Source organism: Mastomys coucha, unplaced genomic scaffold, assembly GCF_008632895.1.
Source record: "Mastomys coucha isolate ucsf_1 unplaced genomic scaffold, UCSF_Mcou_1 pScaffold3, whole genome shotgun sequence".
NCBI lineage: Eukaryota > Metazoa > Chordata > Mammalia > Rodentia > Muridae > Mastomys > Mastomys coucha.
Window position 1 is genome coordinate 68,442,223 of NW_022196909.1, and position 21,543 is coordinate 68,463,765.

The following is a 21,543-nucleotide window of genomic DNA, read 5'->3' on the forward strand; positions in this document are numbered from 1 at the left end:
TTAGGGTTTGTCCCTCTTCACTCCAAAAAAGAAAAAGAAAAAGAACACACAAACTGAGTTTAAACTCTCAATAAAAGCAAGTTATTCTTTTGTGGTTTACTGTTTAAGGGCAGCTTTTGAATTTAAGGATCTTAATTCTCTCCGAGATCACAGCCACGCCCATTCCCGGGAGGGCAGGGCATTTCCAGGGCTACACCAGCCCTCGCCTAAACCCATTTACTGAGCGCTTTTAAGTCCCAAACCTGCTACTGAAGTGGTGTGAGAGGCCAGTGAGTGAATCCTCAGACCGAAAATCGTCCGCAATGGGAAGACAGGCCAGGCAGACAACGGCGATGGGGACCCTGTCAGCTCGGAAGAGACCCTTAAAACGCAGGTCTGGCCCACGCCCCTCGGGTTCCCAACCCGCCCGCTTAGAGCGACGCCGCCCAGATAACAATGGTGGTAGTGAGGGTGGAGCCCGGCGCCCGTAGAGGAAGGCAGAGCAAGGCTGTGAGTAGGTCTGGCCCCAGGGAAACTGGCGAAGACACGTGACGCAACCCCACACCCGGCTCTTCGTTCCTGACGCTCCTGCCTCGCCTGGCAGCCCGAGCCCAAAGATGTCCGTTCAGATAAAGGAGGTCTTAGAGAGGGCGGGACTATTCTTCCTCAGCTGACAAGGGTGGAGGCGAGGTCACGTGGCTCCGGCCCCGCCTCCTCGGAGGGGCGACGGCGGAAGTGACCTCACGGCGTTCTTTGCTGCGTGCGGCTACGTGGCGGAGCCGGCGGAAGCAGTACCTTCGCTGGACCCGGAGTGTTTGTGTTTTGGTTCGCGAGGAGCCAGGGCGGTCTGAGGGGAGGAGACCGAGGGAGGAGGAGGACGACGAGGAGGAAGAAGTCCTCGGAACTCGAGCGCGGCGACTCTGGAGGAGGAAGGAGGAAGGCGGGGCGGAGAGGCGGAGACGCAGCCCGGCAGGGGCGGCACGGCGCTCGGAGTCCTGCGCCGGCCAGTGTGAGAAGGAGCGAGCAGGCGACGCCGCTGCAGCTGCGGCGGCGCATCCGATCTCCGGGCCGGCCGTGCGTGGCCTCGCTGCCGGGAGCCGCGCCCCAGGTAAGCGGCCGCCGGGGCGGGTCTCCGTGGTCCCGGGCTGGGCCTGGGCCTCCAAGCCGCCGCGGGCCCTCCGCTCTAGTGACTCATCTTTCCAGTAGCTTCGGAGCCTGGGACGTAGGGATCCGCTGAGGGAGCGGCGGGTGTCACCCTCTTCTCTTCACAAGATGGCGCCGTGGGAAGAGCCTGGGGCCGTGGCGGTCTCCAGCCCGGTCCTTGGGTCTCTGCCCCGGCCGCCGAGCCTAATCGCATCCGGGGTGACGGGGTGGCTCGGGAGCACGCCCGCAAGGCCCAGCGGAGCTCCCGGTCCCGGCTCCCCTGTTTGATTTCTCGGCTTCTTCCAGTCGGGAGCCCAGGCCTACGGCAGGTGGGGATTGGGGAGCTCCGCCTACCTCTGGCTGGCTTGGCCGGGCTTTGGGAATGGTGGGATTCTCGGGTCTCTCCGAGGTGGTGAGCCCAGGTCGTGAGGCTCAGTGGGAGCAGATTAACATGCTAACACCTCCAGAAGTTTAAAGCTTTGACTGTCACCCTTGGCATACTAGTTTTTGCCTCCCAAAATGGATTTAAAGTTCTGAATCAGTTGCCTTTCACGTAGCTAATTTTAAAGAGAGAGAGAGAGAGAGAAAGAAAAACTGTTACATCTTTCAGGACTCTGAGGTCTGCCCAGAATCGTTCTTAATGTAAAATTTGAACCCGTAGGGTTGTGAACAAAGTATGCAGCACAACAGTGCCTGGCACAATCTAAGGGCTCAGTAAAAATTTTAATCAAAGACTACCTAACTGTATAAAATAATTATTTTAAAGATTGGAGATGCATATTATGCAAAAGTTTTCTTACATAAGTACAGAGCCTCTGTACCCTGAGCAGCAACTTCACAGAAGTACCCCCAGCCCTCGCACTTAACATTAATATTATGTTCAGTCTGTATATAATTTGGCTTATTTCCTGTTTGAGGTCTTTGGAAGTAATGACTTAGTAGCTTTGCACTTTGACTAAGACATTGACTATGAAGCACCCACCTGTCATCCCAGCACTCTGGAAGCTGAGGTAGGATCGAGGCCATCCCTAACCTGTGCTTGCTTAGGCTACAAGTTCCTGTCCCTCAAAAATGCGATGGGGATGCGGGGCAGGAAACAGTTTTAAAAAACAAAACTAAGTACGAATTTTTGTTTGTATTTTCTGTGAGAATTGATATTTCCCTGAGATTTTGGAAGTACCATAGGCATAAAGAGCAAGTTTTGTCCTGATAAGTCATTTACTGTTTTGTGGGTAAGGAACAATTGAGAAACATTTAAGTGAGGTATGTTGGTGCCTTTTTCAGTCTGTATGAATTTATTGATCTAAAAGCATTAATTAATTCACCAAGAGGGCATTTTAATTACCAATTTCAAACACTGTGTACTTAGTAAGCACTGTGTAGTATATATATACTACATATGTTGTCTTACTTAATTCTCACAGTTGCTATGCAATGTTAGAATATAATGGATATAGAGATTTGAAAATTAAAACTTTGCTTAGGCACAAATTGGCATAGCTGAGACTAGATTTCAGAATCTGGTTTGTTTTATGGATAGGGGAGAAATGGAAATCTTACTTTATTGCTTTTGACAAGTTCTCACTATATAGTTCTGGGTGACTTGAAACGTGCTTTGCAGACCAGGCTAACTTGGAACCCACAATAACTCATCTACCCTTTTCTGGCCCTGGAGTGGTAGAATTCAAATCTTGGACCACTGTGCCTGATGTTTTGAGACAAGCCTTGCTAAATGTTTCTGACTGGCATGCTTCTGTCTCAGCTTCTCAAGTTCTAGGACCACAACTCCATCGTGCCAGGCTGGAATGGTAGTTTTATTTATGTGCTGTTGGTTAGAAGCAGCTCAAACATTTCATCTGTAAGTGTGTTGGTATTTATTGGTAAAGATAGGAACTCTTCAAAGCTAGTAACTAGATTAGGCTAAGAGGTGATATCTTAGAAACTGAGCTGGGCTTGGTGAGGTATACCTTTAATTTAGAGAACTCAGGAGGCAAAGGCAGTCAGATATACTGATTCATCTCTTTGAGTTCAGGTACAGCCAGGGATATACAGAGAGATCTTGTCTTAAAACAACAACAAACAGATAACACAGATCTTATGGATATATTTATTAATGAACTTGACATCAGGTGTTCCATGTATCAATTCAATTCAAATTTTACAGGAAATATAAATTTATTTGGGGGGGGGTTCGAGACAGGTTTCTCTGTGTAGCCTTGGCTGTACTGGAACTCACTCTGTAGACCAGGCTGGCCTCAAACTCAGAAATCCACCTGCCTCTGCCTCCCAAGTGCTGGGATTAAAGGCGTGCGCCTCCACTGCCCAGCCAGGAAATACAAATTTCTTACCTGAAGTATAAATTAAATGTAGCTTTTCGTCAAAGAAATTTTTTTTAGGGAGAAAATTCTTAGTATATTTTTAATAAGCTTATAACCCACATTTAGCTTATGTGTGTGATGCTTGGATGTGTATGTATTCCTGTGTGAAGGAGGGCATTTCACAGCACTGTTTTGGAGATGAGAAGGACACCCTTGGGTGTTAGCCTCCACTTTGTTACCATCATGGTTCCCAGAGTCCAAGTCCAGGCTTATGCTGCAAGTGCTTTACCCACTGATCTTTCTCGTTCTCCTGTTTTGTTTTTTGTTTTGTTTTGTTTTGTTTTTTTCGAGACAGGGTTTCTCTGTGTAGCCCTGGCTGTCCTGGAACTCACTCTGTAGACCAGGCTGGCCTCAAACTCAGAAATCTGCCTGCCTCTGCCTCCCAAGTGCTGGGATTAAAGGCGTGCACCACCACCGCCTGGCTCTTTCTCCTTTTTTGAAACAAAGTTTTTATGTAGCCTGGGCTAGCCTAAGAAGGACTTCATAGCCCTCTTCCTCCAGTTCTCTGAGTACTGGGATTACAGGCTTACCCCAATCCAGGTTCCATATATTGATAAGAGGTTGAAGTAAAATATTAAGGTTGACTTGTGAATAAGCTGAAAGGCTGTTTCAAATAGTTCCCAGTTCTACCAAGATTACGTGTCTGGGTGTATATCTTAAGAGCCTGAAGCAGTTGGTGGTGGCACACTCCTTTAATCCCAGCACTTAGGAGGCAGAGGCAGGTGGATTTCTGAGTTCAAGGCCAGCCTGGTCTACAGAGTGAGTTCCAGAACAGCCAGGGCTACACAGAGAAACCCTGTCTCCAAAAAAAAAAAAAAAAATTGTTGGGGGGGGAAGGGGGGAAGAGCCTGAAGAAGCCATTCAATGCTACTTTGTGACACCCTGACTAAACAGGAGGGGAGAGGACTGTCTATCAGACCAACTCTTTCCAAATACACTGTGAAACAAAATAATACATATATTATTAGCCCTAAAGCTATCCTCCAAAATTACTGTAAGTGAATAAGTCACTCCTAATCATAACCAAATAGAGAAATCAGAGTTATCAGCTAGGTACACAGTCGTGGAAGTTAAAAATTATTTGGTGTTTGGGAATTACTATTAAATGGAAAATGTATCACTTAATGGAGGCCTTCAGAGGGTGAGCTCTAGACTGTTATAGAAGCTTTCCATTTACTACCATAATTTCCTTCAAAATAACTTCAACCTAAGTCTTATGACATTAGAACTTAATGTTTCTTTTCTGTCTATTGTTCTTTCTTCCTTTCAAGCTTTGGTTTTAGTTTATATGGCTGTGGGTATGTGCTTATGAATGCTTGTGCCCAAGAAGGCCTGAGAAGGATGCCAGATCATCACCCAAAGCTGGTGATTGTGAATCACCCTATAAATTAAATTCCAGTCACCTAGAATTGCAGTAGACCTACTGATTAAGCTACTATCTCTCCATTACCTAGAATCTGAGTTCGTGATTGAATTCTGATTGCTTTGTCACAGTTAGTTTGTGATCTAAGTGAAGTTACTTAACCTTTCAGTGCCTATTTCCTTGTTTATAAGAATTGTAGGGGTGGTGAGATAGCTCAGCAGGTAAGAGCACTGACTGCTCTTCTGAAGGTCCTGAGTTCAGATTCCAGCAATCACATGGTGGCTCACAACCACCCGTAATGAGATCTGACGCCCTCTTCTGGTGCATCTGAAGACAACTACAGTGTACTTAACTTAATAAATATTTTTAAAAAAGAATTGTAATCGTGCTTGATACTATTGAATGACTGTATTAAGTATATAGAATACTAACTAGTCAAGTCTTCTGTTTGTTTTAGACCTAGAGCTCGATGTTTGCTGGGCAAGCATTCTTCCAGTCCCCAGCCCCAAAGTCAAATTATTGAAGGCTACTTGCTGTTTAGCTTTGCAATCAAATCTTAACTTGTTATCCGTGGCTTTGAGTCCTGCCTCAGCCTCCCCAAGTTTGGTGCTGCTGTTGTGACCACACCTGCTGAAAGCTCACCTCTTTCCTTTTTTTTCCTTTTTCTTGATTAATATACAGAGAGGTAGGTTATGGGTGACATTTCATTTGTGTCATTGTATTTTGTTTTTCCTTGCATGGCCCCTACTGCTCTTCCTTATCTTCCTCTCTTACCCCTTCCTTCTCTGTAGATTGTCTACCTTCTGCATTCATGATACACATATTCCATTACTTTCTCTTTTTTCAAGCATTTTTTTCTCTTCCTTTAGATTTCTCACAGTCTTTTTGAAGGTTAACTTGAAATGATTTAAGGCTCAAATCGTGTACCATTATTTCTCTCGAAAGGTGGCAAAATAAATGACACAGGGTGTCTAGCTAGCTGGTCATTACAATACAGTGAGTAAAGTGACTACTACTGATTTACTTAGTTTTGATTTATTTAGTTAGTTATTATTTGTGTCTCCACAGGTATTTCTCCAGAAAGAAAACAAAATTGATGCCTTGCATCCTGGAAGTTCATTTAGGAATCTGAAATTAGAGACTTCTTTAAAATTTGGACATGGCTAATCGAGGAGCAACAAGACCCAACGGGCCAAATACTGGAAATAAAATATGCCAGTTCAAACTGGTCCTTCTAGGAGAGTCTGCTGTTGGCAAATCAAGCCTGGTGCTTCGCTTTGTGAAAGGCCAATTTCATGAATTCCAGGAGAGTACCATTGGGGGTGAGATTCTTCTTCTTACCTTTCTAGTCATTTAACACATTAATATCTGTTCTAAGTGTGATTTTAAATAAGTAAATTGATCATGCAGGGAAGAAAAAAAGTTTTAGGAGATCTCAAACTTTAAATATATGTTATTTTGATGTATTGTTTAAACAAAGTATTGTACCCTAAACTATTCTGAAATTGCTGTGAATTTCCCACTGACATGCCTCCACCACCTAATTGTTAGGATTTCAGATGTAATCAAGCCCAGCATGGGTTTTTTTGCTCAAACAATATTTAATAAGTAGGAAGAAAAACAACTACAAAATTGAAACCTCTTGTTTATTTAGATAGGAAAGTCTTTTAAGACAAGGTCTTGCCCTATATCCCATGCTTCCTGTGGACTCTTGGCATTCCTTGGCCTACCAAGTATGGGGTTACAGACTTACCATACATGGCTTATTTTATTTTTTGGGTCAGGGTGTCGAACCTAGCAGAGCTTTATTTAATAGTTTTTTGGAAGAGTGAGATATGAGTGGGACATTCATAAGATAGGAGTTATACAGCTAGGCTGGCTTGGGACTGAAGCTAGATAGTTATGGATGACCTTGAATATTTATGTGGTCTTCTACCTCCTGAATGTTGAGATTATAGGTGGGCCAACACAGTAGTGTTATGATGAAGTTAGAGACTGTCTTGTAGTCATCCCTAGCAACCCTCTTAGATCCCATACTTTTGTCTTGTCCTGAACAGGGGATTCTGACTTTTAGGCATCCTGTTCTCAGAGACAAACAAGATTAGGGGCCAATAGAAATGCAGCTGGGGTGCTGGGTGGAGGCCACGGTGCAAGGTTTGAGTGGCTTTGATTCTTTTTTTTTTGGAGACAGGGTTTCTCTGTGTAGCCCTGGCTGTCCTGGAACTCACTCTGTAGACCAGGCTGGCCTCGAACTCAGAAATCCACCTGCCTCTGCCTCCCAAGTGCTGGGATTAAAGGCATGCGCCACCACCGCCCAGCTTATTTTTATCTTTAATCCTCCAGTGCATACTACTTTTGTTAAGTTAGGGAAGTCACATGCTAATTTTCCTCTAATATGAAATGGAAATAACAAAGCTTTACCTAAAATAAAAACAGATATTCTTATCTCTAGGCACAGAATAAATTGTCAGCTAAACAATACCAGTGTAATTGTTGCTGAGTAATTTTTAGCATTGTTAATGTTATATAGTGTTTTGGATGATACCTGGTTAGTATTTGATTTAAAATTTTTGATTAAGTAGGGGCTGGAGAGATGGCTAAGTAGTTAGTACTGGTTGCTCTTCCAGGTAAGAACTTTAGGCCCAGACTTTATTTAGATCAGTGGTTCTCAATCTGTGGGTCAAGCCCTTTTTGGGAGATTGAATGACCCTTTCACAGAGATTGCACAAATCAAATGTCTTATATATCATATATGTACATTATGATTCATAATAGTAGCAAAATTATGCTATGAGGTAGCAATAAGATATTTTTTTTGTTTGGGGGTCACCACAGCATGAGGAACTGGTCTCAGCATTAGAACAACTTTCTGGAGCTGGCTCTCCTTCCACAATGTTTTCAGAACTCAAACTCAGGTCATCGGGTGCTTTTTTAACCCACTGAGCCATTTGCCTGCTTTAAATTTTTAAATTTATAAATAATACATGGTAGTTTGATTCAGTTATCAAACAGTATATACATGTATCAAAACTTTTTCTTTTTTTTTTTTTTTTTTTTTTTTTTTTTTTTTTTTTTTTTTTTTTTTTTGGAGACAGGGTTTCTCTGTGTAGCCCTGGCTGTCCTGGAACTCACTCTGTAGACCAGGCTGGCCTCGAACTCAGAAATCCACCTGCCTCTGCCTCCCAAGTGCTGGGATTAAAGGAACGCGCCACCACCTCCAGCAAAACTGTCTTATGTTGAAGTATATTTGACTTTTGTTCCTCAGTTATAGTTGTGCTCTGTCTTTGCTGGCTGAGGCAGTGAGGAAATGAAAAGACAGACTACAGACACACATAGCTGGGATTGGTGGCACTGTGATCCCTAGAGGAAAGTCACAGCAGCCCCAGAAGCTCAGCATGGTTATTATAGAGTTGAACAGGGAAGCGGGGCTATCGCATACAGCAGAGCAAGGAGTAGAGTTATTACATACAGATAAAGAGGTAAGGTTTCTGGTGTGCAACTGGATCAAGGAGACAGGTTTGGCCAATCTTTGTAACAGAAGTGTCTGTATGGGAACAGTTTTCAGGCTGTAAAAATCCCAAAGGGAAGAAACTATGATGGAATTTTCTATACACCTTGTCAGTGCTTACACTCAGTCCCCCAAGCAAGTCTTTGATGCTCCTCTGAGCCTAAGGCTATAGGGATCTTGACATGACATTGTCCATGACATACCCATGTCAACAATACACATTCACCTAGGACCTCACCTTAATAAAACTAGCAGGAAAATAAGTTTATTCTCAGAAAAGAAGCCAACTGAAAATTTTACATTTAGGTGTATTTTTATCTCTTTATTTTGGTTTTGGTACAGGGTTTCTGTAGCACAAGCAGGCCTGGAACTCAAGGCAGTTTGGCCTTAGCCTCCTGAGGTGTGCCACCACACTCAGCTTTCACAGTGTCAGTGGTACTCGTTAGTTGGTTGGGTTTGTTTAAATAGGATCTTATGTAGAGCAGGATGCCTTGGACTCCCTGTAGCTAAAGCTAGCCTCAGCTGATTGTCCTGCTCTAGTACTCTCTGGGACTACAGATGTGTGCTACTACCACACTCTGCTTTATGTTAAAACTGCTTTTTAATAAAATGATAGAAGACCCAGATATGGGAGAGGGGGTTATGATTTGAAACAAGGGAATTCAGACTGGCCCTGGGTCTTCTGGAGAGCTAGACCTTGTTTAATACATTGTATTCATAAAAACAAGGGACACCTTTAAATATTTAAACTGTTTCTGGGTTTGGTGTTATTGCTGTTGCTGTTTGGCTTGGAGTTTTTTGTATGGGTTTTGAAAAGATCTAGATCTGTAGGGCAGGCAGCTTATAGTGATCTTCCTGCCTAAGCTTCCCTGAGTGCTAAGACTAAAGGAATTTATTCTTTTACACACATCTAATTTAAACACATCTAATTTATTGTGTTTTTTTATATAAAAATAAAATTACTGTATGGTATCATTGGTTTTAAGTGAAAGAATAATATCTTTTTGGTTTTTCAAGACAGGGTTTCTCTGTGTAGCCTTGCCTGTCCTGGAACTCACTCTGTAGACCAGGCTGGCCTCGAACTCAGAAATCACCTGCCTCTGCCTCCCAAGTGCTGGGATTAAAGGCGTGCGCCACCACCACCCGGCTGAAAGAATAATATCTTAATGGACAATATTATTTCCTCTTAGAACTTATGTCCATGGGTTTGTAGGTTGTATTAGATGTTGGTAGAAATTTGATTTTTCATATTAGTTTGTGCCATTCAGGACCTAAGGAGAGCTAAGCTGATGTTACAGTATCAGTCCTCTGAGTTATGCATTCAAAATGTTCTCTGTGTAATTGAAATATTGCTGTTGAATAGGATTGATGACAATCCTATTCCCTTTATAAACACTTGTTTACGTATTTTATAAATGAAGTATTGAACTGGATAAAGATTTCCAAAGAACACCTTTTGTTGATGTTTTGTTTTGTTTATATACTGGAGATTGAACCTAGAGCCTCATGTAGACCACGCTAGTGCTCTACTGCTGTGCTACTCCATTCCTAGCCCCAGGTGTTCTTTTAAATTCATGCGATGGTGTACACTTAACCCCAACACTTGGGAACCAGAAGTAGGCAGATCTGGTTTGGAGCCAACTTGTTCATCAAAATGAATTCCAGGACTCACAGACTGTCTCAAAAACAAAACAAAAAATATTGAGGCTATATTCAGTGGTAAAGTGTTTGCTTAGCATTCATAAGGTCTTAGTTTCAATCCCCCCAGCCCCTAGTATCACAAAAGATACAGTCACATATGTACATAGGTAATATAATCAATTGTTTATCTTTTGTTGTATCCTCTTAGAATTAGTTGCCGAGAATCATAAATTATAAGTATTAGTATTTTGCCCTGTTTCAGTTTTGGCAGGGTTAGGGAGCTGGCAATGATCAAGTATTTGAAAATGTTCAGCAGAGTAACTTGACCAAGGACCTCTAACCCAGTGAACTGCCTCTGTTGATTCACTTGACCCTTCTGTTGTATACTGGGGCGGCATAGTAGATTGTTTGAAGTCATTCTCTATTTCTAAACACTGTACTACTTGAAATCACGTGTTTTATCTGTGTGTAATGAATGGTGCGTGTCTATAATCCCAGCACTTGGAAGGTGGCAAAAGGGTAAGTTCAACACCGGCCTCAAGTGTGCAGTTAAGTTTGAAGCCATGTCTCCCAAAAAAGGAAACAGTAATTAAAGAAATTTTTGTGGTTGAGTTGTTTTTGAGACAGGGTTTCTTAGAGCCCAAGCTGATCTTGAACTCACTGTGTAGTGATGAGCTGTTCCTTCCACTTTTACTTCTCCAATGCTAGAATTAGAGGCCACTTGAGTATTCAGTGCTAAAGACTGAACACACGGGTTAGTATATGATAATGCTACCACCACCTAAACTGCATTCTCAGTTCTATTTGGGTGTTTTGTTTTGTTTTGTTTTGTTTTAAATTTGGAAGGTTTTGGGTTTTGTTTGTTTTGTTTTGTTGAATTAGTATTTTGTATGTGTCATTGTGGGTACATGGTGTATATGTGGAGGCCAAAGAACTAATTTCCTTTTGCCATATACTCCAGGGATAGAACTCAGGTTATCAGGTTTGTGTGCCAAGCACCCATGGCCATTTTGCTGGTTTTGGTTTTTATCAGCTATCTTGATGTAAGCATAAACTCTAACTATTTAATTGCTAACCCATCAAAAGGAGATTTTTGTTGGTATCATGTCTTGGACATTTTTCTTTATGTATATTGTTAGCATTAGGGATTGAACCTAGTGCTTTACCCGTACTGAACAAGTACTCTACCTCTGAATTATAGCCCAGCCCAACCTTATTTTCCTCTTTAAGACAGGGTCTTTAAACTTTAAGAGCAGAATCTTCCTCAGCTGAGATTTTTTTTAGGCCCTCTCATATCATTGGACTTTGAAGATAATCACAGTTCTTTACAAATCTCTCCACCACTGCTATCTTCTTTAAGATTTAATTATTTTATTTTATTTTTATTTTTTTATTTTTTTGGTTTTTCGAGACAAGGTTTCTCTGTATAGCTCTGGCTGTCCTGGAACTCACTCTGTAGATCAGAAATCCTCCTGCCTCTGCCTCCCATGTGCTGGGATTAAAGGTGTGCACCACCACTGCCCAGCAAGATTTAATTTTTTTAAGATTTATTTATGTCTGTATTTATTTATTTATTTATTTATTTATTTATTTATTGTGTATATAGTATTCTGCCTGCATGTATACCTACATGCTAGAAGAGGGCATCCAATTCCAGTATGGTTGTGAGCTACCACATGGTTGCTGGGGATTTAACTCGGAAGTTAAGTTCTGGAAGAACAGGCAGTACTCTTCTGAGCATCTCTCCAGCCCTACCACGCCCTTCTTGATTTCTCTTTCTTCTTCCTTTCTTTCCCCTCCTTCCATTTATTTTGAGTCAGTCTTGCTATATAGTCTGGTCTGGACTTGAAATCATGCTTCTCTTTGGTTCCAACTACTGAAATGACAGAGATGGGGGAAATGGCACTCTTTTTATCTTTGTAAAACAAAACATCGTGAAATTACAGTACATTTTGGGGTATATTGCATTTGTATCTAATTTGTCAATTTCAGAAAGATGTTACTTTATAGAAACAATTGACCTATTAAGACACATGTCTACTCATGGGACTTAGATCACACATTTCCAAGTCTCATCAGTACATTAGCATGGCTATATAAAAACAGTAAATTTTATAGGTGAAGAAACCAAGGCAGTAGCTTCCATAATTTGCCTGGGTTTTTGCAGTTAATTCAAAGCAGGTCCTTCGGTGCAGCTGTTGTATATTTGCTCTTGTGGGAGTTTTGTTGTTGGTTTTGGTTTATGTTGTTGTTGTTATTGTTATTGTTTTTGTTTGGTTAGTTTTGTTTTTTTTAGTAAGCAGTTGAGACTAGAAAATCAGTGCACATGACATGCATTGTGCTGTGTAACCAAATATTTGAAAGTTATTGACTCCTCTTTTATGTGTTATTTAAAATAATGCGAAAGTACTTTCAAAAAACTTTGTCTTACAAAAAGGAGGTAAAAGGGCTGGATGTGATGGAGTATGCCTTTTCCAGGCCAGCCAAGACTGCATAGTGACATCCTGCCTAAAAGAAGAAAAGGGGATAGGGAGATAAGAAATAGGGAGTTAAGGTTTCCAGTGGGTCTCCAAGTTACCCAACGTCATTGTTTGTCCATTGAGGCTCTGATTTTCTGGCCCCAACTCCAGTTTACAACTTTTACAGCTATACACTTTCACAAATTATGTTTTCATGTGGTTGCATGTATGGGAATAAGAGGATGACTTGCTCTTGTTCTCTTCCTGACACCGTGTGGATCCTGTAGTGATCTGGCTTTTTATACTTCAGCCTAGGTTTTCCTTGACAACTTATAGCTAAGTTTAAGCATCAGTGTTATGAAAGAATTAGGTAAAAGCTAGAGACTTTTTTATAACCAAGTTCAAGTTACATTGTCAGTGCCAATCTTGTAAGAAAATTGTAGTGTGACACCATATAATATAGGGAAGTCTCTTGGGACAAACAATCTACTGTAAGATCTTAACTGAAGAGCTTCCTCGGTGTTCGTTATAATGGTCATGTCTATTTTATTTTATTTGTTAATTGTAAAATTCTTCAGTGTTCTTTGTCGTACCCCGCAGTCTCATTTTTTGTTCTCTTATTTTCTTAACCACACACACACTCTACCTCTATCTCTCTCTATCTCTCTCTTTCTCTCTCTCTCTCTCTCTCTCTCTCTCTCTCTCTCTCTCGTTCCCTCCCTCTCTTTCTCCCTCCCTCCCTGGTGCCGGGGACCAAAACCAGGGTCTTTGTTATTACACAAAACACCCTACTGCTGAGCCTTGTCCCCAGCTGCAGCGTTAGACATTTAACCCTCTCGCTTTTCTGCTTGCAGTTTCAGGTTACAATCCAGTAGTGGATGTCATCTTCAAATGATTGCTCCTGAACTTATTTCTGTAATGTGATTATTACATATATAAAAACCAAAGGAAGCTTTAATGACTGAGATTTAGAGGGTTCCTGTCTTTTCATAAGTTTTCTCCCTTAGAACACTTCTAGTTTCTATGGGAATCTTGGCTTAATTCCTATAAGTACCTGTAACTGTTAATCTGATGGATTTGGGAGGTTAATTTAATTGGTTGTTATTTTGGCCGGGAACTCAAAATGTCCTCACACTTCAGCTTCCCAAGTACTGACATTATATGGGTATGTACCACCACCCACATCATTTATCTGTGCAGTGTTCCCTATCTTTACTGGGCGAAGTAGTGTAATCTCAGCATTCAGGAGCCAGAGGCGGGTGAATGACTGTCAAATTTAGGGCCAGACTGGTCTTTATAAGGAATTATAGGCCAGCCATAGTTAGTTACATAGCAAAGCCCTGATTTTATTTATTTTTTAAGATTTTAAAATATGGGCTGTGGAGATGGCTCAGTGGTTAAGAGCACTGACTGCTCTTCCAGGGGTCCTGAGTTCAATTCCCAGCAACCACATGGTGGCTCATAGCCATCTGTAATGAGATCTGATGCCCTCTTCTGGTCATCTGAAGACAGCAACAGTGTACTCATACATAAAATAAATAAATCTTTTTTTAAAAAAATATTTATTTATTTATTTTATGTGAGTACACTAGGCACTGAAACTGGTCCTCTACTAGAGTAACAGACACTCTTGGTTTTTAGAGACAGGGTTTGAGGCTGGCCTCAAACTCAGAAATCCGCCTGCCTCTGCCTCCCAAGTGCTGGGATTAAAGATGTACACCACCACTGCCTGGCTGTAACAGATACTCTTTGGTTTTTCGAGACAGGGTTTCTCCGTGTAGCCCTGGCTGTCCTGGTACTCACTCTATAGACCAGGCTGGCCTCTAATTCAGAAATCTGCATGCCTCTGCCTCTCGAGTGCTAAGATTAAAGACATGCGCCACCACCACCCAGCTGGCTGTAACAGATACTCTTAAATGGTGATCTACCACCCCAGCTCCAGCACCTCCTAACTTTTTTTTTTTTTTTGCCACTTATATATTGTAAAAATCTCAACTTGTAACAAAACGTATTATCTACAACTTAGAGTTTGTAGACTTTTTCCACATGTCCACATATAGCTATAACCCCTTAAAGCAAGTTAACTGTATTTACTTTTTCTGTGAATTCACATGATAGTACTTACTTACAAAGGCATGGCTTTTTTTAAGCACAAGGAAGACTTTATTACCAGATGAACAGATCAAGAAACAGAATATTATGAAATGAGCTATTAATGGGCAACAGATAAGTAAATAGATGACAAACAAAATCATTAATTCAGCATTTAAAAATATCTCTACTTTATTAAGACACTATTTCCCCTCTCCTGGTTCAGGTAGGAATTAACATCAAGACATTCACTAGAACTCCTTTGCACTCTCAACATCTTTCCTTGCTTCTATTTTTTTCTTGATTCTCTTCTTTTTCCCCTTTCTCACTTTTCTTATTCTCCCCCTTTTCGTTTCTTCTTTCTCTTCCATAAGAAAAAAAAGAAAAAAATACATATAAAATAAAGCAGTCAAGATTGTGATTAATTCTGTGATTGTTGTCAACACCTATGAGCCCAAATGGATGGTAATGAACTTAAACTTTTGATTCATTTGCCCTCCCCAGCTCTCACTGATGGGATTATAAGTGTGTACCACTATGCCCTGGTTTTTAGTGGTGGTGGTATGGGTGTGTGTGCGCATGCATGCGTGCTTTGCCTATATGTGTGTCTGCACACAGTGCCTATAGGGGCCATAGGAGGATGGATCCCTGGAATTGTAGTTACAAACATTGTGAACTGTCATGTGGGTAAGAGAATTGAACCTAGGTCCCTGGAAGAACTGCCAGCACTAAGCCATCTCTCCAGCTTCATTATTTCTTTCTTTGTAATGTGTACTTTATACTGCTTCTTATAAAAGAAATGAATTCTAGCCCTATAAGCAAAGTCTTTATTAGGAATACACCCCTTTTTAAAGATATAGCTGACATTTTAGTTCTGGAAGTTGAAGTGCTGACTTGGTATGGTTTTGTTTTTAAAAAGACAAGACTCATAGTATAATCCTGGCTGGTTTTGAGCTTGAGACAATCCTTCTGCCTCTCCAGGGCCAGGATTGCAGGAGTACAATAGCAAATAATACCAAGCCAAGTATTAAGTTGTTTTAGTATATATTTGGGTAATCGAGTGTAAGGTTATATATATTTAGTATATATTTGGGTAATCGAGTGTAATGTTAAACTTAAAGACTAATTTAAAATCATATCCATGTACTAGCAGATTTCCCCCATGTAGTAATTAATGTTTAGATGATAACATATGACTAGCTTGTGTCCTGACTAGTTGACTGCCTTAAAGGACTCCTTTTTTTTTTTTTTTTTTTGGTTTTGGTTTTGGTTTTTTGAGACAGGGTTTCTCTGTGTAGCCCTGGCTGTCCTGGAACTCACTCTGTAGACCAGGCTGGCCTCGAACTCAGAAATCTTCCTGCCTCTGCCTCCCAAGTGCTGGGATTAAAGGAATGCGCCACCACCGCCCTGCTCTCAAAGGACTCTTTACACCTTAATTCTACTACCTAGGAAGCTGAGCTAGGAGGAAGAGATCATCCTGTCTGTGCTTCTCAACTGCAGAAGGTCATAAATATTTGGGATCATACCTCTGTCTCCTTTTTTCTCTCTTTACAGTATGGAAGATTGGACCCAGGCCTCTACTACTGAACCACTCTTCAGCCTAACCAGTCCATCTTTATTTATTGAAATAGGATCTCAGTATGTAGCCTTGACTGGTCTGGAGCTCACTGTATACCAGACTGGTCTCAAACTCAACAGGGATCCATCTATGCTAGAATTAATGGCATGTGTCTTCATGCCTGGGACATCCATTATTTGATAACTTTGGTTGCTTCTATATTTTAACTATTATATACATTACTGTTTTGAGCATTGATTTACAAATATTATTTGACACTGATTTTTATTAATAATTGGGTCTGTGGGACCTACAGAGGTCAGAAGATGGTACCATGTTCCTTGGAACTGGAATTATGATTATTGTGAGCTGCTATGTGAGGGCTGGAAAGTAAATTGAATCTTCTGTAAGAGCAATGGGTGCTTCTATTTGCTGGACCATCTCTTTAGCCCCAACTTTGTGTTGTTTGAAAAATGTATTTTTGAGAAGGGTAAAACACCATGGACGAGCTTGCATATAGGCTTTTGATGTACACAGGGTCTCATTGTGTAGTTGAGATGGGCCTTCGACTCTTTATCCTCTTGTCTCATCTTCCCAAGTGCTTGGATTACAGGCTTGTGCCACCATGCTTAGCTTATAGAAACTCTCTATGCTAAAAAGTCATTTTGCATTCACTATAGAAATTTTTCTGAGTGTGTTCACCTGTGCATTTTGGATGCTTCAAAAGGGGCTCGGATTTGTTTGTATAGTTAAACCCAGTAGTCTTATAGTTTTTAGTTGTTGTTAAGTCTAATAAGGTAAGTTTGAGTTGAATTTGATACCTAACTTGGAAGCCAGGATGTAGCTTAGTGTGTGGCTAGCATGTGAAGCCTTGAGTTCTATCCTGAGCAGCATTACAAATAACCATCTGGGGATAGGGTCACTTTAGTTCCTATAGATTTTCTGTTCCCTCTGTGTTTTATTGGGGAAATTTTAGGAAAGATTAACTGGTTTTTTTGTTGTTGTTATTCTTTTGATGCCATCAGTTTGGATATTTTCTTCCCCTCCTGGAACAGTATGGTGTGAACGTAGATATTTGTAGACTAAGTGGTTATAGTTTCAGCCAGTATTTAGCTCATTCCTGTAATCTCTAACTAACATTTAGGAGGATGAGTCAAGTCTGTGGTACAATTGAATGTGAATTGTTTTGTCTCTAAACAAAACAAGTAAAATAAGTCAGCAAGACTGGTCAGATATAGAGCATATGCCTAGCATGTTTGAGTGCCTGTGTTTAATCCCCATCACCAGAAGAATCAAGTATGAGGCATCATGTAAAGAGCTTTGGGAACACATGAGCAGCAGATCCTGACTAGGTTGGCGAAAGATGTTGGAGCACACAGTACGGACAGTGACCTGTTCTTGCTGTGGTTCCTTGAACCCTGTTACTTTCAGGAAGTTTCCCCTGCTTATCCATTGTACAACTGCTAGCTCATCACAAGTCAACTCATGTGTTGGTTAAACTGATACCTGTAGGTTTAAAGTAATTTGAGATAACAATTTTATTGTAGAGAAATATTAAATATTAATACTAAATTATAGTGACATTATCATTCACAGAATTAGAATTCCTCAGAGCCTTGCTGCTAGGTAGTCTGCCAGTTTCATGCTTATAGATGGGATAGTTGCTGTGTTCTTTTACAACTGACTCCAATGCTTTTCACAGATTAAAGCTATTTTTGTTTTAAACTATTATAGTTTAGTGCTTCTGAAAGGAACTCTAATTTGCTGGTGAGTTGTTCTTTTGATGTATTTAATATTTCCTTGTATGTACTTGGAGTTTTTAACATGTATGAAGAAGGTTGGTTGTCTTCTACGTTTTTTTTCTTCTCTTTACTCATGTCAGCATGGGTGTGCATGTGCCACAGTACCAGAGGACAACTTTCTCCTTCATGAGGGTTCCAATAATAGAATTCGGTTGTTGTTGTTGTTGTTGCTGTTTTGTGTCCATTGAACCATCTTAATGACCTAGTTAAGTGGGTTTTGGTATAACTTAACTGGTTTGAGAATTAGACTGGGCTCTCATTATGGCAGTGTTATCTCCATGGGCTAAGAATTGTTTCTAGTTATGCACACTTTATGTTGGCTTTTTTTTTTTTTTAAGAGTTTTTTAGAGGTACGGGTGTTGAACAGAGTATTACTCTGTAGCCCGAGCTGACCTGAAACTCCATGTATAGGACAGGCTGGCCCCAAATTTATAACAATCCTTTTTGTGACTGCTGAGATAGCAGGTGCTATTCCGGCTTAGTTTTTTGGGTTTTGGGTTTTTTTTTTTTGGTGATAGGATTTTATTCTGTGTCCCAGGCAAGCCTGGAACTCAATAGATTTCCAAACCTGGCCTTGAATTCACAGCAGTCTTTCTGCCCTAGAGTATATTGAATGCTGATAGTACAAGCATGTGCTGCCACAGTAGTCTAAAGTGGAATATACTGTAGGGTATATTCTAGTACCAACTAAAGTGGGGAAAGAGTATGGGGTGTGGTGGATATAAATGGCTTGGAGGGAAACTGAGGGCTCATACATGAACCAAACTAAATTATCAACCCTTGTTAACCACTTTAACGGCAGTGAGAAAGTGGAGCCTAAAAATGAGATGGACTAAAGTTTCATGTAATGGCCAACTTTATTCAGAGCAACAGGCAGTGTAGACCCTGAGGAGCAAGGAAAATCACCTGAGTAAAGTTCTTATGAGTTCAGGTTCTCCCAAGATCACAAGGACAAGATGTATATGGAAAAGCAAACAAACTAATTAACTTTACACAGAGGCATATAAACATATATCAATAACCAGTTGTAATGAATCAACAAAGTAAATTCAATCGTATCTGCTACATCTGGGAGGGAAATGATAACATAATCCAATTCCTTGTTTTTTAAGAAACTAAAGTCACAAGACTCTTATTTTCTTGGGAGTTATCTCAAAAGCACAAGAGCATATAGTCCATTCATGGACCGTGTTCTTACAAACCGTTATGTTTATGTATGGATATAAGCCCACGCTAGGCTCAAATTCATGATTCTTCTGCTTCCAGTGAATAAATTCTGGGATTACAGGCTTACATCTCCATACTGAATGTAAAGTATTCTTCAGTATACATAGGTACTGTTTGTTGAAATTAGAATCAGAATAAAAACAAAGGTTCTTGCCACACTGCCTGAACTGTATAACCCACACAGTGGAAGGAAAGAACTAATTCCTGAAAATTGCCCTGTGACCTGTACACATATGTGGCATGTTTTGTTCACATATGTGAACGTTTTGTTGTTGTTGTCCGTTTTGGGTTTGTTTTTTTGTTTTCGAGACAGGGTTTCTCTGCCTGGCTGCCCTGATCTCACTTAGACCAGGCTGGCTTCAGAAATCTGCCTGCCTCTGCCTCCAAAGCATGGGAATTAAAGGTGTGCGCCACCACCACCTGGCAACACAGAATGTTTTTAAAGATTCAGTGTCGTCTTTGGTTATGCAGTAAATTTCAGGTCAGCCTGGCCTTCATGTCTGTTTTTTTAAAGTTGAGAAAAAGGATAAACTTATTACAGATATTTTCTTTTTCAGCTGCCTTTCTAACCCAAACTGTATGTCTTGATGACACAACGGTAAAATTTGAAATTTGGGATACAGCTGGCCAAGAACGGTATCACAGCCTAGCGCCAATGTACTACCGAGGAGCACAAGCAGCCATAGTTGTGTATGATATCACAAATGAGGTAGGTATAAAAGCTTACTACCCTAAAGCCATTTTTAGTACTTATCATTTTTAATACTTATGATTTGGTTAAAGATCTTTGGAAAATTCATTTGTAGCTAGTCATAACATTTCTGCCAAAGCTATTCTGAGTGAAATATCAAATGAAAGTGCCTTAAATGATATAGTACTAAAAAATTTTCCTCCCACAGGGTCATGATAAAGCAGTGGTTCTAAACCTGTGGGTTGCAACCCCTTTGGGGATCTAACCACATTTTGACAGATCACCTAAGACCATCCTGCATATCAGATTTTTACAGCACATTTCATAACACTAATAAAATTACATTTATGGTTGGGGGTCACCACAATATAAGGAACTGTATTAAAGTTTTCAGCATTAGGAAGGTTAAAAACTACTGCACTAGAGTTTTTAAGCCTTATCTCATAGAGAATGCTTCCTAACTGTTTTGAGCTTATGCCAGATAGCTTTTCCTTCCTTTTAACAGGAATCCTTTGCAAGAGCAAAAAACTGGGTTAAAGAACTTCAAAGGCAAGCAAGTCCTAATATTGTGATAGCTTTGTCAGGAAACAAAGCTGACTTAGCAAATAAAAGAGCCGTTGACTTCCAGGTATGTAGAATTTTACTTTTAACTTAAAATCTTATGTTTTAAAGGAATTTTAAACCTTAAAAATAAAGACGTTGAAAAAGCATACAAAGCCAGGCAGTGGTGGTGCATGCTTTTAATCCTACCACTTGGGAGGCAGAGCCAGGTGGATTTCTGAGTTTGAGGTCAGCCTGGTTCTACAGAATGAGTTCTAGGACAGCCAGGGCTATACAGAGAAACCCTGTCTTGAAGGAGAAAAAGAGAGGGGCCGGGTATGTGGTAGAGGGAGAGAGAAGGGGAAGGAGGGAGGGGAAGCATGCAAAACAGTATTTTTCCTGATGGAGTCATGGATATACCTCAGACAATTGATAGATCAAGCACTTGCCTAGCATGTGTTGTCTTGGGATGTTTTTCTTACCTTATGTACATATACTACATATATTGCTATACAAACACACGTACGTTTGTATGTGTGTGTGCATGCACGCCCATTTACATAGCTGCCCTTAAAAGACAATTAAAAAATAGAGACTCAGCTACTCTTCATTTGAGACCCAGCAGTGTGACTAAGCACATAAAGGTGCTGAGTTCTATGCCTAGAACCAGGTAGTGAAGGGAGAGAGATTGTCTTCTGACCACCCCCCACATGCATACTGACTGGCAGATACCTACCCCCAAGCATGCATACATACATAGTATACATGTATAGCTATATAGCATACATACAAATATATAAAGTATATGTACTATGTATGTATGTAAAAATAATAATGCTTCAGTCAGACATGGCAGTGCACCCCTATAATCCCATTACTTGGGAGGCAGAGGTAGGAGTATTGCCACAAGTTTTAGGCCAGCCTGATCTTGAAAGACCTCCAGTTTGTATATATTTAAGATAATTAATTCAGAATGTCTTCTACTATAAAACAGTAAATATTACTCATTTACAAAATGATTTATATTTTTTAAAACTATTTATCTTGCACAGAAAGCTCTGGCTGTGGCCTAATATGTAGGTGGGACTGTTTCTTCATGACATTGGTGGAGCATACATAGAGGAAGCTACTGTATCGTGGCATATTAAGCAGAGCACTTTACA

The 21,543-nt window shown here is 40.7% G+C and overlaps 1 protein-coding gene across 1 annotated transcript in view; it reads left to right on the forward strand.

Annotated features, from left to right (window-relative positions):
• Nucleotides 1-479: 479 nt before the first annotated feature.
• The window catches only part of Rab5a (RAB5A, member RAS oncogene family), a 30,074-nt gene continuing 9,010 nt past the window's right edge, over nt 480-21,543 (forward strand). Inside the window, exons 1-4 of the mRNA XM_031346813.1 lie at nt 480-1,087; nt 5,932-6,185; nt 19,707-19,858; nt 20,346-20,468. Of these exons, the coding sequence (XP_031202673.1) occupies nt 6,023-6,185; nt 19,707-19,858; nt 20,346-20,468 (438 nt within the window). The 5' untranslated portion in view covers nt 480-1,087; nt 5,932-6,022. The remainder of the gene's footprint in view (nt 1,088-5,931; nt 6,186-19,706; nt 19,859-20,345; nt 20,469-21,543) is intronic.